We start from the raw sequence: 15,996 nt of genomic DNA, 5'->3' as shown, positions 1-15,996 counted from the left end.
TTGAATCTTTACCTTTTTTAATCAAAAACATACTCTGTTACAGAATTTCAGGAAAGTTAACTACAGTATATTATCCACAAACTAGGTCTAATGAAAAACATACAGTAAGCTACAAAGGAACTACTGGGAATTCTGTTGACCGCTTATCAAAAGGCAATGGCTAAAAGAAGAAACGCTGAACTAGGCTTTCATGCTCAAAAAACCCTCTCACGGTGAGTTTTGGGTTACGGGTAGGTCGCAGCTCGCAATCCAGCTGAATCACAACTTAGTAGTGCTACCAAACTTCACCAAAAAGACACAGAAAAAGGTACTGGAGCACGAAAGCGCTAAGGTGATCTCGGTGAGCTTGAAAGAATTCAGTCCTGGAAATTTAGGAGCAATGTATCACTCACAAGGCACAACAGCAGCCAGCAGTGCCAAAACCTCCGGAGATTTTTGTGGACAGAGGTTCCGCTTTCCACCAGGTCTCACCAAGTGAGTCCAGTCGGTCCTTGGGGACCTCAGCAGCATCCTGTGACTCGGCACGGTGGCACCTCCCACATCGTTTTCAGAAACACGCCATCAAGGAGAGCGTTTTGGAGGTGGGCGACACCACCACTCAACATCCAGCTCCAACACGACCGGTGGAGAAGTGCTTTCCATTGGTTTCTTCTCCCTGCCCAGGACCAAAATGCCGACTACCCGCACCATGGGTAGAAGCAACCAGCTTGGCGCTCATCAATATCGCCAATGCCCTACGACAGGCAACTCGGTCCTAAGAACAGCCCCACGGTCCTCAAAAACCCCTTACCAGTCACGGAAACACCGTTGTTACCAGCAGGACCAGGCAAGACCATCACTTTGAACAAAAATAAGAGAAAGTAACCTCTCGAAAATTGTGTCCTTACCAATAGCTGACAACTAAGCACCTGGTAATTTCATAGAGCAGATGTTACGTGGCATGGGGCCTGGAAGGAGAAGAGGAGGGAGGAAAGAGGATTTCTTAAATGAAGTCTGAATCCCACTTAGAGGAAGACCCATCTGGCTGTCTTTAATTGGTCGCATTAAAGAAGCGACCAGCGATCCCAGTCACTCTGCGTAGCAGAGCACAACAGCAAAGCGAGGAGACAGTCCTTTCTAAAGCGCTTACTCTTCCAAGAAGAGATTAAAGATGTCTCAATAAAGACCACCATCAAGACGTAAACACTGGAAGGGGTCAGAGGCAGGAGCCCCCCCCTCTATACACTGGCATAGGAATTTTTTAATGGTTCCCAGTAAAAGAATTGAGGCAGTCGTTCCTGAGCTACGCAGAGAGGACGCTGTCGTCTTTGGAAGTGTCACAAGAAGTAAGATGGTCGACAAGGTAAGGCACAGGAGTTGGACACAGGTTGGAGGACCACTGCTGCTACAGACCCGCCTGGTGACTGGGGGAGCCCGTCGTCTCCTTCGCGCTTCAGGTCCCTCTCCGTAAAGCAGCCAGAGCAACTTCCCGGGTCTTCAGTCCATCGGAGCCATCAAGGAAGTGATTTATATCACAGTCCAGGTCCCTGAACACGTCACTCTTATCCAGCCCAGAAAAGCGATGTAAGGAAAACCGTTTCCAACCAGCACCACGTTATGGCTGCTTCCGAGGGATTCCCGTTCAAATTGTTTTAAGGGATTTCTAAACCAGCCAAAAGGTTTCCTCTCCTACACCTCTACCGCATTTAACTTTAAATGCCCTCGCTTTCGAAACGAACAAGAACGCGGCTAAAGCCGGCTAAACCTTCCGGTGCTAATCCCAGCTCTCCAGTACACCCAGTGAAATGACAAAGTCCTCCAGCACAATGCTGGTTTTGAGGAGCGCATAATTAAGGGCGAGAAACACAGGCGTAATTAACTTAATGGAAAGAACTACGCAGAGCAGATACGGGAACAGGATCGCAAGCAAGAGATTGCTAGGTAGAAAAAAAAAACCAAAAAACAAACAAACATAAAACTTGTTGAATTCAGTGAATTTGAGACATTCGGAGACGAGGAGGAGACGGGATTCTGGCATCCTTGACACGGTGCCTGCAGCGCGTACGGGGACGGTCACGGCTGTCAAGTCGCCACAGCTCGTTGCTGAATCTCAGAAAAAAAAAAAAAGCCATAAACATGAGACTGTCAAAGATTCCACGTGCCGCCACCGAAAGGTTTCCAATCCATTATGCGCCGCCTCTTACGCCTCGTCACAAGAAATAAGAGTACAAAAATTAAGTTAAAGGCATATTAAACACTAAGGATGAGATTCTCTCGTTTTGCCCTTTAACAGTTAGGATCGCCTCTTATTGGTGACTGCCCTGCGGATAAGGCGAATGCCATTTTGGTGTTTTTCCTGCCTCCCACGACGTTCAGACTTGAATCACGCGCCTGTGATTCCTTGGTTCTGATAAACCCCGCTGACATTATTTTGTTGTTCTATTCTGGCCATTGTGGGCCATCTAAACACTACACTGTGGGTACCGTTCCCTTAAGGAGACTTGCAAAACGTCTACCAAAAAATTTAGCCTTAACAGCTGAATTCTTTCAAGACTGTAATACAGGCAAGAACACCGACAGGCGGAAGCAATCTTTCATTATTTTATCAAAGTTTGGCACAATCAAAACGTTAAGCACCTGGTTTCTGGGAAGTAGCCGCGTGCAGATCAGTCACTCACCAAGATAAGCACCTCGCAAAACCACAAAGGTAAATACGGACTGAATTCAGGGACTCCTAATCAAATGAAGTCTGTTATAAGTAATTAATTAATCACAAGGCTACGCGCTTTCCAAAAGTCGAGGCGGCGCGAAGTAAAAGCGGGGCAGACAATTCAAAAGGGAGGCTGACAAGAAGAACATGCGGTCGGGCTTTTCATTTTTTCCCCCCAAATCAAGTTTCCTGTTGCGGATGAAGCAGAACCGAGCCACTGGTTAATAAGCTTCTCGGAGGACGTAGTCAGAATCCTCGGCTGAAAAGCGTTCCTCAAGAATCTGAAGGTTGTTTTTCGGACAAACTACATCATTAGGAGAGAAAGGAAAATGAAAAAAGGTTTTCAACTAAAGGTCTTGAGAAAAGCAAACACCGTTTTTTTTCCAAACATCAAGAAGCTACCACGTAATGGGGGGGGGGGGGAAGCGATCTCGTTAGAAGTTAGTCTGAAGAAGGCAACCCTGTTAATGAAGATATGGAGCAAACTCATCCATTTCTGGCCATCGCTCCGAAGTCATCCGTCTTCTGTGCTCCCACGCCGAAGGCAGAGACGACGACTGCTGACTTCTCTGTAAGAATTTTGGTGTATGGGGGAAGCGATACCGAAACACTGCGCGTCACAGCCCTCTACGGGTTCCTGAAACTATGCTAAAAGCTTGGCAAAAAGCTTCCGAATAATCTCTTCCAAGACTTCTACTTATGTGGAGCACGACAACTGTGCTGCCAGGTGGGCTCGGGGAAGCGTGGCAGGATACCCAACTTCAGTGGGAGCCTACGTCCTTCTACGCCTCTTGAACTAAGCTCCGACTCCCTGCACGCACGCTGAAAAAAAAAATCAGGAATTCCTGCTCCCTCTTCATACCCCATCCAAAGAGCCAAAAAGAGAGATCCTCCGGACGTGCTTTTATTGAGTGAAAGTAAAAAAAAAATTGGACTTGCTTCCTGGCAAGTTTAAACCAACAAAAGTTCCTACCCGCTATCGGCTGCTGCTGCTGGTCTTGCGAAGGGAAGTAATCCATCACTCAAGATCAATGGTTTCAAGGTGCAGAATTACATCATAGAAGCAAACTAAATTTATAAAAAAAAAAAATAATCGGGGTTTTCATAATTTTATTTATACTATTAACTAGAGAGAAAGCATACATATTGTATCTGTCATACAGTCAATACATTCGTATTCTTTTTTTTTTTTTTTCTACTATAAATTCTCTATACAAAGTCATTGCCAATTGATACGGTCATTGATGGCATAGGGCTTAAAATAACCAAGAGGTATAAAAACAAGTTTGCCATCTTGCCCTGAGTGGAAATGGTGAACAGATACAAAAACTGGATCCGAAATACTGATGCGAGATCGTACATGATTGAATGGGATTACGCAAGTAAAAAGGAGTCGTGCAACTTCTTTTTTTTAAAATACCTGCCAAGTTTTACTTGAGTAAAATCATAGAAGTCAGTAGTAGTTATGAAAAATACGTTCCTGCCATTAGGTACTCATTACGCAGTTTCAGTGGCAACTTTGCAGACTGGGTATTTCATGTGATATTTAAATTGAGTGCCAGCACTGAAAGTATCCATTTCCTTTAGTGTTTTAAAACTCACGTGTCTATATAAATAAAAATCTAAGATTTTTTTTTTTTTTTTAAAAACTAGTGAAGGAAAAGCCACGTTTCTTTTCCTCGCTATTTTTACTCGATGCCAACAACGTACGCCTCATCCCTCACTTTTTGGCAGCTTCTACCTTTTAATCTGGAAAAATCATACCAAGATAGTCAACAAAATAAAGAAGTCTTCTGTTAACTATTGTTCCCTAAAAAGAACATCACAAATCAGTCGGAATTTTAAAGTTGCTATAAGGTAAATGCTTATAACTATTTGAAGGAATTTTCAGATATAAATATATATATAATATATATTCTGCATACAAAAGGCTCCTGTGAGGCTTATCACCAAGATGCCAAAATAGAGAAGGAAAGTTTCTCGACGGGAACAAACCCAACACTGTAAAGTCGTCTCTACAAGGCGTTTACCTTTCACTTCAAGCCCTGAGCCATGTATTATGACAATTAAGTTCTGAAAATAACCGAAATCCAAATTCTGCATGTTCAGCTTCTTTCTGCTAAGAGCAAGGCGGCAAACACATTTTTAAAACCTGGGTTTAGAAGATTAAGCAGAACAAAAGTAAAATATATCTTCAGGTTATAAACAGAATTGTATTTTACAATCCACCATCCTCACAATATAACGGCCCACAGCAGTGCAGCAGAGGGATCTCAGTCTAAAGGTTGTGGGTCTGCGATAGGCATGGTATGAAGTACTTCATCTAGGAGCTGGAGGGCACGGTGTAAGTGAATTTCAATCCAGCACGGCGTCTCTTTGATGCTCTGTCTTGGGTAATCAGGTCCCCAACCTTTTACAAAACTCATCCTGAGTATGCATAAGCGGCGAAGGTCATCTACACCGATTCCAGCAGCAGCTGACAAACCTAAACAGGAGAGGTTTCGAGTAAGTGTTCACAGACATGCTCTTTTATCATCCGTCTGTTTAGCCATTCCTGTTCACCCGGCTCTGGCTTCACGTACCCTCTCACCACAGCCAAGGCCAATCTGTATTTCTAGATCTCTGCTATAACGAACGCAGCAATTAGTTTGCATTTCTTCCAATTAATATTTTTTTTCCCCCATCATTCTGCAATCTTGAACGGGTGTTGAAATATAAAATTCCTCATAATGAAGCAGACATGACGAAACCTAATGCCTTACGCAATACAACGCCTGTAAACCTTATTTAGGAAATTGGGTAAAAAACACTTATTCTTGAGGTTTGCCAAACGCTTTTTTCATGTGCTGCCAAATGCGTTTTCAGCACAAGAACTCGAGACTGATCACCTGCAGGAAGCTGGGTTAAGAGATTACACTACTTACATCTAATAAAATAAAAAGATGAATACAGCTGGCAAACTTCATATCACAAGTACGGCTAAGACAGAAGCTAAACACATTCCCCAAAATGCCTTCAGTGATTTATGGGACAGCTGGAAAGAGCCATTTGGCAGCGCAAGGAATCCAGAAAACACTATGGCACACAAAGCAGTCTGAGACATGTAAGTACTTACACTTTTAAAAGTGCTTAGGGATAATTTCAAGGATCTAGAATTTAGCAACGAAGAAAACTACAGCCCAGAATAACTTTTTTTAAAAAAAAAGAAAAAGAAAGAAAAAGACCCTCACGCTCCCTTCTTCCTCTTCTCAAGAATCTTAATATTTAGTTTCCATAAACCTAGTCAAGGACTTTGTCGCGCAGTCATCCCCATTGTTCTGAGTAACAAAACATAATCTTAGATCTCAAAGATCATTTTTCAAGCTTGGGTCGAAGCGGACAAAGGTATCTCTGTTTCAAGTTACAGGGTTATGCTATTTGACCTTGAATATAAACGTTTTCTGTCGTACTGCATATCCGATATCCCCCGAAGAGCACAGAGCGCGAACTGGCGTGCGGAGCAGGTACAAAGTGAATGGATACGGACTTACCACGATGCCACCCCAGCCCCACTTAACCCCAATCCTGCTGCCTTGGTCCCAGGCTCATTTGTGCTGTTGGAGGGGCAGTGGGTGGATGGGGGGGTGCTGTTAGGGAGGGCCGTGTTACTCGTTTTCAAGAAAGGAAAAAAGGAGATGAAGCCGTTAATGTACTTACTAATGGCTGGGGCTATTCCACCTACTGATCCTGGTCCAGGGATGTTGCCGGCTACCGCTGCAGCTTGAGCAGCAGCAGCAGCTTGGGCAGTGGCAGCCTGCTGTTGCATCTGACGATGACATTGGCGTAAATCAAACACCTTTGAAAAAAAATAAATAAATATCAAACTCCTGAAGACTTACCGACACCAACGAAGGAATTCCTCAACTCCCATCCCCAATAATCTGGATACCTCTGCTCTCCCAAAGCAACTTCCGCAGTCTCACCGCACACTTGGGTAAAAGACAACCTTCCCTGACTAGTTTAATTTCTAACAGAAATAATCCATCAACGCGGATTCTTAGAGGCTCTTCTCGTATCATGTTACTGGCCATACCAGAACCTGGCTGAGCTGAACAGGCTAAAGCCTGGGGGGAACTGAAGGCAGGATCAAAGCCTGAACGATGCTACAGGCTGAACAAATCCTGACGTTTTAGTTAAATCCCCAGGTTTCCAGAAAACGGGCATATAAATAAAAACGGAAGCCAACACGTCCTGCTTAACTTTGTCAGACTTTGTTCTTCTTCGCTTCTTTACTGCTATGTGTTAGTCTATTTAAAAGAAACACCAATAATTGATGAAGTTTCAGCAGGCAGGTTTCAGGTTGGTGGCATTTTATCTCTTTGTGATTAGGCTCGGCACTAATGTATAGAGGAAACTCTGTTCTCAAACTAGAAAGCTCGTACACAGAGGCCAGTGGCGTTTCTTTCACCTTCATTAAACAACCTGCCTGCAAAACCAAGGATTAAAAAAACCCCAAAAAACCAAAAAACACCAAAAATCACTGCAAACTTCGAGCAGTTTATCTCAAATTCAAGAATGAACTTTTAGAACTGTGACTTGTCCTAAATTAAGTTTCAAGTCTGGCAGAGGCATGTCCAAGTAAGAATCTCCTGAAAATCATGCAACTTTCTGTGATCTCTGGATCACTTCATGTTCGTAACACGTTAACGTACGCTTTACACGTCTGCTTTTGTACATACTTTCCCGACTGTTTTTGTTTTGGAGAGAGTAAAGAAACAGATAACCTAGGCTAAAAATTTTAGTAGCAGTTAATATAAAACTGTAAGGCTAAAAATACTAAAAACTGCTATCAAGATTGTTTGTGACAAAATACAAGATCAGTTACTTTCATAGTATCTAGATGTTATTTCCACTTTAGAGTGATTTTAAAAAGTCATCTTAAGTGACTTGTCAAACGGAAAAGTTTTAGGCTTTTTAAAGGATAATCAAAAGCAATTTATTTCTGTGTCTCATAGCATACATTTGGTTCTTGTAAACATTAGGGAAGCTGTCTCCCCCCACCCCACAATTTTCATCTAGGAACATCAAACCAACCTTTATATATGCACTTGGGTAAATCTTGTGAACGGCATCCCCTGGCGCGCGCCCTGCTTCTCTATCCAGGTAGTAACTCTGAACGAAGACCGCGTGGTCACTGAGGCATCTGACCCACACGTCACCTTCTCCTTTGCACTCCAGCTGCACCCCTTTACCTATGTGCAACCTGAGAAAGAAAAACAATTCCAATGCACCTACGTATGCATAGTATAAATCAGACCTTTCCTAAATAAACCATAAACAATTAATTCTCCAGCTCTCAGTCGTCTCCGATACCTTAATTTACACTCTATTCATACAAAGGCTTGAAATGGTATTTATTATCTTAGGTATAAGTTAGTATATAGTGACATAAAATCTGTAAAGTCAAAAAACATCCGTAATACCATGTAAAGATCTACGGGAAACACAGAATGCAGAAGCAATGATATCTGAGCAGCAACTAGCACACTCCCTGACAATACAAACGCATTCAGTTCTGCTCGGAAGCCTAAAAATCCCCCAAGTGTTGTAGTACAGAGAAGTCACTCAAGTACATCCACAGAGCCACATTTTAATGCAGAACTGCACGTTCGTTTGGATCACGTTACAGCAATCTCCCCTTTCGATTGTCACAACGCAACATTTCTGAAGACGTGGGATCATTTTATTCCTTTCCGTTTCGAGGAAGGAAAAAAAAAAAAGAGTTCTGAGATTGCTTCGGTTCTCTACGCTTCCACATCAAAGCCTGGCACACGCATGGTGAGAATGAATGAAAACCCAACTAGCTCTCTATCAATCTTCCTCTGCTCCTTCGACAAATCTATATATTGCAGTTATTCTCACATCCCTCCGTGGTGTGGAGAGCTAATATTCAGCTCGCATACATAATGGCACGAGCTGCTAATTTTATCCTCGAAGGCACAGGCTGTGAAAGCAAGGAAAAGCAATGCGCTGTTGCAAAGCACTGAAGGTCTTTGTCACGCAGTTTGAACGCGCTACAGCAGCGGCCTAGAAAGATACACTCTGCTGTAGTTAATTCAGTCAAAAGAAACGTACCCTACTGGTCATTTCAAAAGGGAGGCACGCAGGGAAGGCAAAACAAAATATTATGAAATACCACGGCCGGCTGGAGCTTTTGGGATCTGCGGAATACCTTGCTCTCTCAATGGCTTCTGTTCTATGCACGTTGGAAAGCTGGCCCAGGCAAAAACGGTCTCCTCCAGAAGGATCCACGTATCCATCAACAGTAACAATTGGACAGCTTGAAGGGACCTTAAATGTTTCCCCAACTTGCACGTCCATTTCAAAATATGCGATCGAACACCAATATTCTGGAGCTGAAGAATATAGACGATTAATTGACTGAAAGGCACAAAAAAACCCAACCAACCTATAAACCCATTCCAGACAATCAATTAAGCCTTCTGCAACTGCATCTGTCATTCAGAGTAAGAGCACGCATTCACATAAGCAAGTCCAGATAGACAAAACACGTCTGCTAGCACAGAAAAATACTACATACGACAACGAACACGGGCTTTTATTTGAGCACACATCAAAGCTAGGGTGGTTTTTTTTGTAGTTAAGATCTGGCAAGTCTTTGTACAGTTTATAATTCCAGTAAGATTTTGTGAACCATCTGCATTCCTGCACCTTACGACTACAGCGTTGATTTTGTCCTCCTTTAGTACAAAGAAGTAATACATATACGCTTATTCATGGCTAGGATGATAAAAATTTACTCTCAAAACCAGATCTGGCTTAAGATACAAGAGTTAACTACCTCCTAGGTGAAATCAGCTTTCTCCATCCTCCCTGCAAAGCAAACCGGATTTGGAAAGTAGGGAAATGGGGGTAAAAAACATCAAAGATCACATACTGATCTTGTCTGCACACAAGAAAGTCGGGTATAGGATAAAACAAGGAAGTATTAAGCCAGGGAGCAGAACAAAATGGCGTATTTTAATAGCAAGGAGGTGCCTTGTAACGCATACACTCAGCACCTTTGGTGACTTATTTCCACAAAAGGGTTGTCCAGCCGGCACTTAAGCAGCTTGTTGGGGAGGGCAAAGAAAATCAGCACTGCGGTGTACTCGAAAACAGGGGAAGCGGATGAGCTAACGTGATAGGAGCTGAGCAACCTGATAAGCCAACCGGAAAAAGAGTTCTCCCAGTGTCAGAAGTGCTACTCATGCATTACAAACAGCAGCACCCAAGAGCACACCTAGGCGTCTTAAAAAACTGTTGTTCTGTTCTTACAAGAAAAGAATAAACCAAGGTGCCCAAACTCCTTTGATTTTCTTTTATCTTCAAATAAATACTCACGTCGCCGAGGACTGAATGGGGTGAAAGAGCCATACTAAATAATACGAAATACAATTCAGCTACAGTTACGTTCAGCCTGCAATTATCACCTGTTGTGTTTCTGGGACCGATTTAGTCACTGGCCAATGAATGAGTTAAACTTTTAGGCTGTTCAACTATGCAGGTCGCCCTGCGCAGGCGACAGCTTTGCTGTCATTAAAAGCAGAATTCCACCTTGTACCTGCAACAGAGTTAGCTCATACCACAAGACAAAACCTTCTCGGTTCCATGAACTGCTACCATTAATGAAGATTCTTGGAAAGAACAAGCTTCTACGCAAAGGTCCAAGGAGGAATTTCAGCACCAAAATGCTAAGAAGGGCAACACCTATCTTTCAGGGTATCTGGCTGTGATGATGGACTTCTAGGTCACGGATCCAAGAGGGTTTTGGCATGACCTAGGCTCCATGATGTTTCTAAGCAGGCAAAAAGTACAACTTCAGGCACCCCACAAAGTTTAGGATCGAGAACATTCAGAGTTCAGACACCTCCAGGGTAGGCACCAGCTCAGTGGAGGTTTGACCGGACAAAACCAGTCCAAAACCAGGACAGCTGGTCAGTATTCAAGGATCACCTTCTCCGTGTCCAGGAGCAAACTATACCGACAAAGAGGAAGGCAGGAAAGAATGCTAGGAGACCCGCCTGGACGAACAAGGAGCTCCTGGACACACGGTCACACAAAAAGAATCTTTACAAGGAGTGGAAGAAAGGACAGCTGGAATGGGGGGCATATAAGGAAGCTGTCCCAGCAGCAAGAGACCTGGTTAGAAAAGCTGAAGCTCAGTTAGAATTAAATCTAGCCAAGGAGATCAAGGGAAACAGCAAAAATTTCTCTAGGTACATTAATGGTAGGAAGAAGACTAGGGAAGGTGTGGGCCCCTTCAGAAAGGAAACAGGGGAGCTGGTGACAAGTGATATGGAGAAGGCCGAGGTTCTCAACGACTATTTTTCTTCAGTCTTCACTGGCAAGGGCTCCAGCCACACTCCCGGAGTCACAGAAGACAATGGCAGGGGCTGGACAGAACTGCCCATCGCAAGCGAAGATCAGGTTCATGACCATCTGATGAACCTGAAAGTGAACAAGTCCATGGGATCCGATGGGATACACCCACGGGTACTGAGGGAACTGGCGGATGAGGTTGCTAAACCGCCCTCTATTATATTCCAAAAGTCATGGCAGTCTGGTGAAGTCCCCACTGACTGGAAAAGGGGAAACATAACCCCCATTTTCAAAAAGGGAAAGAAGGAGGAACCAGGGAACTAGAGGCCAGTCAGTCTCACCTCCGTGCCTGGTAAGGTTATGGAGCAGATCCTCCTGGAGGCGCTGCCGAGGCAGAAGAATAACGAAGAGGTGATTGGGTACAATCAACACGGCTTCACCAAGGGCAACTCGTGCCTGACAAACGCGGTGGCCTTCTATGAGAAGGTCACAACATCAACAGACAAGGGGAGAGCAACTGACAGTCATTTACCCGGACCTGAGCAAAGCCTTTGACACTGTCCCGCATGACACCCTGGTCTCCAAGCTGATAAAATATGGGTTTGATGGACTGACAATTCAGTGGATAAAGAACTGGCTCGACGGCCGCACCCAAAGAGTGGCTGTCAAGGGGTCCACGTCCAAGTGGAGGCCAGTGACAAGTGGAGTCCCTCAGGGATCAGTACTGGGACCGGTCTTGTTTAACATCTTCGTCAGCGACATGGACAGTGGCATTGAGTGCACCCTCAGCAGGTTTGCCGACGACACCAAGCTGTGTGGGGCGGCTGACACGCTGGAGGGAAGGGATGCCATCCAGAGGGACCTGGACAGGCTGGAGCGGTGGGCCCATGCCAACCTCAGGAAGTTCAACAAGACCAAGTGCAGGGTCCTCCATCTGGGTCGGGGCAATCCCAAGCACCGATATGGGCTGGGCAGTGACTGGCTTGAGAGCAGCCCTGGAGGAAAGGACTTGGGGGTGCTGGTGGACGAGAGGCTCCACATGAGCCCTCAGTGTGCACTTGCAGCCCAGAAAGCCCATCGTATCCTGGGCTGCACCAGGAGAAGTGTGGCCAGCAGGTCGAGGGAGGTGATTCTCCCCCTCTACTCCACTCTCCTGAGACCCCACCTGGAGTACTGCCTCCAGTTCTGGAGGCCCTACTACAAGAGAGATATGGACGTGCTGGAACGTGTCCAGAGAAGGGCCACGAGGATGATCAGAGGGCTGGAGCACCTCTCCTATGGGGACAGACTGAGAGAGCTGGGGTTGTTCAGTCTGGAGAAAAGAAGGCTCCGAGGAGACCTTCTAGTGGCCTACCAGTCTCTTAAGGGGGCCTACAAGAAAGCTGGGGAGGGACTTTTTAGGATGTCGGGTAATGGTGGGACTAGAGGGAACGGATCAAAACTAGAGATGGGTCGATTCAGACTGGACATGAGGAAGAAGTTCTTCCCCATGAGGGTGGGGAGACACTGGAACAGGTTGCCCAGAGAGGTGGTGGAAGCCCCATCCCTGGAAGTTTTTCAGGCCAGGCTGGATGGGGCTCTGAGCAACCTGATCCAGTGGGAGGTGTCCCTGCCCAGGGCAGGGGGCTGGAACTAGAGGATCTTTGAGGTCCCTTCCAACCCTGACAATTCTATGATTCTATGAGTTAAGCATCTAAATTAAACCCAGTTTGCAGCTTACGTCACCATTCCAAAAGAATTATCTGCATTCAAAAGATTTATCACAAAACTGTTCCTTTCCTTCTTTCCTCCCCTTTTGAGGATGTATCTCACAGATTTCAGAGTACACGATACCGAAAAAACCCAACCAAAACACCAGATTCAAACCAGAAAGTGATTAGCTTCCACAATATTAGCATTACATGTTAGATTTTACTCACCAGGATGATTTGATATAGGAGGCTGGAATGCAAGTTCATTGTGAACTGGCCCTTTAAAAGAAAACATGCAATTTGTTTTACATGAGTAAAAATAAGTTTTTCTTTCTTAACTCACTTTCCTATAAGAAAAGACTTCTGAGGATGCCAGGTGTTATAAAACCCAGTAACTTCCGAATCAATTGGCCCAATCTGACAGGGGAGAAAAACGCCTACAGAAGATTTACACTCTTAGAGGTTTCCTAAAAATTCAGAAGCTGTGTAGTAGAGCCAAGAGCTCCGTTAGTAACCCAGGAGGAAAGGCTGCGGGCGGCTCAAGCCAGACCCAGTCCCAGGAGAGAGCCGAAACCAGATGGAGCATGCAGATGTAACAGAAATAGGACTTGGGCTTCACATCTGCTCCCAAGTTGGGCAAGGAGAGAAATCACTGTATAGAGGCATATGATATAAATCCGTCAGAAACCACACTTCATTAGTTTCATCAATCACAGAACAAGTTGCCCAGCATGCTGTGGGCTTGACCATAACACTCCCTGAAGACGGAAAAAAGCCCTAGAGAACTCAATTTCTAAAGAAAAAAATACCGAATACGGTCTTGGTGTTGGTCACTTTATTCTCTCCCCTTCTATACACTAACTAGGTCCCCTACAGGCAGCGGAGAACAAGGAGGAAAGACTTAAACATAGTATTGTAAGTAACAGCAGCTTTTGCAACAAGATGTCAAAACAGGCACACCGTCGGTAGGTGTCAAAACATGCAACTTTTCTGAAGTGAGAAATGGCAGCAGCCAAGAAAAGCTCTATGTGGTATCATCAGCCAGTTACAAATATTAATTATGGAGAGATACATGCACTGAGAAACACTTATAGAGTATCTACAGCCCCACCAAGGTTTTTTTCCCATCCTGGTATTTCTGACAAGTAAGATGATAAATGAAGTGGGATCTTAAGAGAACAAAACAATGAAACTTAATAACCATATCTAAACCACGAGCGACAAGCTGAAAAGTCACTCTAACGCTAACGCACAGTATATTCTCCCCTCCACTAACGATGACTGCTGCAAACAGGTGATGTGACTAAGCACTATATTAGGAAATAACAAACTGTTCTAGCTTTGGGCCACAAAATTTAGAAAAACTTTTAATTTGGGTGGGGTTTTGACACTATACTCTTACAATGCGTATACTGCGCTAGACATTTACGCTAGAAGTTTGATGGCTTTTTTTCCCTGCCCATCTCCCGTACCTTAAAACAAGAGGTTGTGGTCCTATTCTGTAGACGAGAAAGATTTTCAAGTTTCTGTGCCAAATGTACCCATGGCAAAACCATTTTATTAACAAGTACTTCACTGCACGAGCTTTCACAAAGTTCTTTCAAACTGCCTAGTGTACACAGACACACGTTTTCCAAAGCTTAAGGTAGACCCATACACCATTAAGACCTGACTTCAAAACTTCTAAAAAATAACAACAGCCAGAAACTTGCAAGTTTTGACAGAAAAATATCCCGACGACACATTCGGAATCAACTTCCTTTTCCGCAAAGGAAGTATCTACTACAAGAAAGCTTTAAAAACAGAGGTTTAGCAAGGAAATGCTAGTTTTGTTAGGTATAATAAGACGCCTATAATATAGACAGTATCACTACAGCTATCTGAATTTTTTATCTCTGCTGCTTTAACGGAGGGAAGTCCACCACGCTCTTTTATTTAACCGTCAGAAGATACTAAACACGGTAATGGTAGTTCTATAATGAAGAAAAAAAAAAAAAAAAAAGGATTTGAGGGTAAAGAATAATCACAAATGAGCCCCCACCATTCAACAACATTAAAAAAAGGAAAAGATACGTGCTTTGAAAACCTGCAATACTTACAGTAATGTCCAGGATGCATAGGTGGATGATGCTGAAGATGGCCATTCTGGTGGTGAGGTATGGTAGGGGTGTAGGCTGCCGTCCGACTTCCAGTCCAAGTTGTGGTACTATCTAGAAAAAGAAAGGAGCGGTTGGTTTTTAAGGGAGTTTTTCCGCATCTCGCTTCTAATCCTCTATTTCTCCTGAACATTTGGAAACTGGTTTTAGAAAACTAAGAAGAGTGCACATATGTATATACTCACTGTGATGGTAAGTAGCTGGCTGAGCTGTAAACCCATTCTGCTGAGTTCCTGGCTGAGGCCCTGAAGCAATCTGTAAGAGTCCATCACTATGGCTACCTGTCAATATACTGGTAGGTTGACCTGGTAAAAGAACACACTACCTATTCATGAACGTTCCAAAATTTTAATTAAGAAGAGCTCAGCACTACTGGGTAGGAAAATACACCCAACTAAGGGCACTGCAATACACAGTTCCTACAAGTTTGGTTTCAGTATTTTTTTTTTCCACCCACCAGAGTGTCTTAGGAAACTTGAAGCAAGATGCTCCGCATCAGCTAATTTTGACTCTCGACACCCTTAATATTTTAGGAGTAGAAGTATGCAGAGAACTCTGTTTATCAACCGCGTCTTTGATTTGTTCACATCTCATTTTTCAGTTCGAAAGGAAAGAAGAGGAGATGTCACAGGTTTTACTGAATAACACAGCTGGAGTAGATTTGGTACGAATCCAAACAGGCCAACAGCAGATCCAATAAGTTGCTTATTTTCAGCATGTTATAACTACTGTTCCTAAGGAGGACACTCGCTTGAATTTATGTTCCTCCAAAACAGACTGAACAGTATTTCATTTTTAAACATAGTGCTTGAATAGAGCTGCATACATCACTGGACTCCTTCCTGAGAAAATTGCTGGTTTGTTGTTTGGTTTGGTTTTTTTCTCCCAAATGCAATATTTCAAGAATTGTCTCAGCTTTAAAGTAAAACTACAGATATTTCAGAACAGGTTAACAGAATTTGATTTTAAAAGGCTTCAGCTCAGCCATTAACAGTGAACTGATCAGCAGTTTCACAAGTACACTTGCACTCTCACACTGGCGTGGCCAGCAGAATTTAACCCATTGAAAACTTGAACCAAAAGCTAAGAAATGAGCTTT

At 43.8% G+C, this 15,996-nt stretch overlaps 1 protein-coding gene across 3 annotated transcripts in view; it reads right to left on the bottom strand.

Moving 5' to 3' along the window:
* SMAD4 (SMAD family member 4) overlaps positions 1 to 15,996 on the bottom strand; it is a 30,625-nt gene continuing 14,629 nt past the window's right edge. For 2 of the 3 annotated variants that reach the window (XM_063321016.1, XM_063321018.1), the window contains 7 exons: positions 15,083 to 15,202; positions 14,841 to 14,951; positions 12,970 to 13,020; positions 8,901 to 9,084; positions 7,763 to 7,931; positions 6,386 to 6,524; positions 1 to 5,174 (listed from right to left, as the gene is read on the bottom strand). In XM_063321016.1, coding sequence (XP_063177086.1) covers positions 4,963 to 5,174; positions 6,386 to 6,524; positions 7,763 to 7,931; positions 8,901 to 9,084; positions 12,970 to 13,020; positions 14,841 to 14,951; positions 15,083 to 15,202 — 986 coding nt within the window. In that variant the 3' untranslated portion in view covers positions 1 to 4,962. The remainder of the gene's footprint in view (positions 5,175 to 6,385; positions 6,525 to 7,762; positions 7,932 to 8,900; positions 9,085 to 12,969; positions 13,021 to 14,840; positions 14,952 to 15,082; positions 15,203 to 15,996) is intronic. The other variant, XM_063321017.1, reaches the window with a different exon arrangement.

This window comes from Chroicocephalus ridibundus, chromosome Z, assembly GCF_963924245.1.
Source record: "Chroicocephalus ridibundus chromosome Z, bChrRid1.1, whole genome shotgun sequence".
NCBI lineage: Eukaryota > Metazoa > Chordata > Aves > Charadriiformes > Laridae > Chroicocephalus > Chroicocephalus ridibundus.
This window is presented reverse-complemented; position numbering and strand designations above follow the sequence as displayed.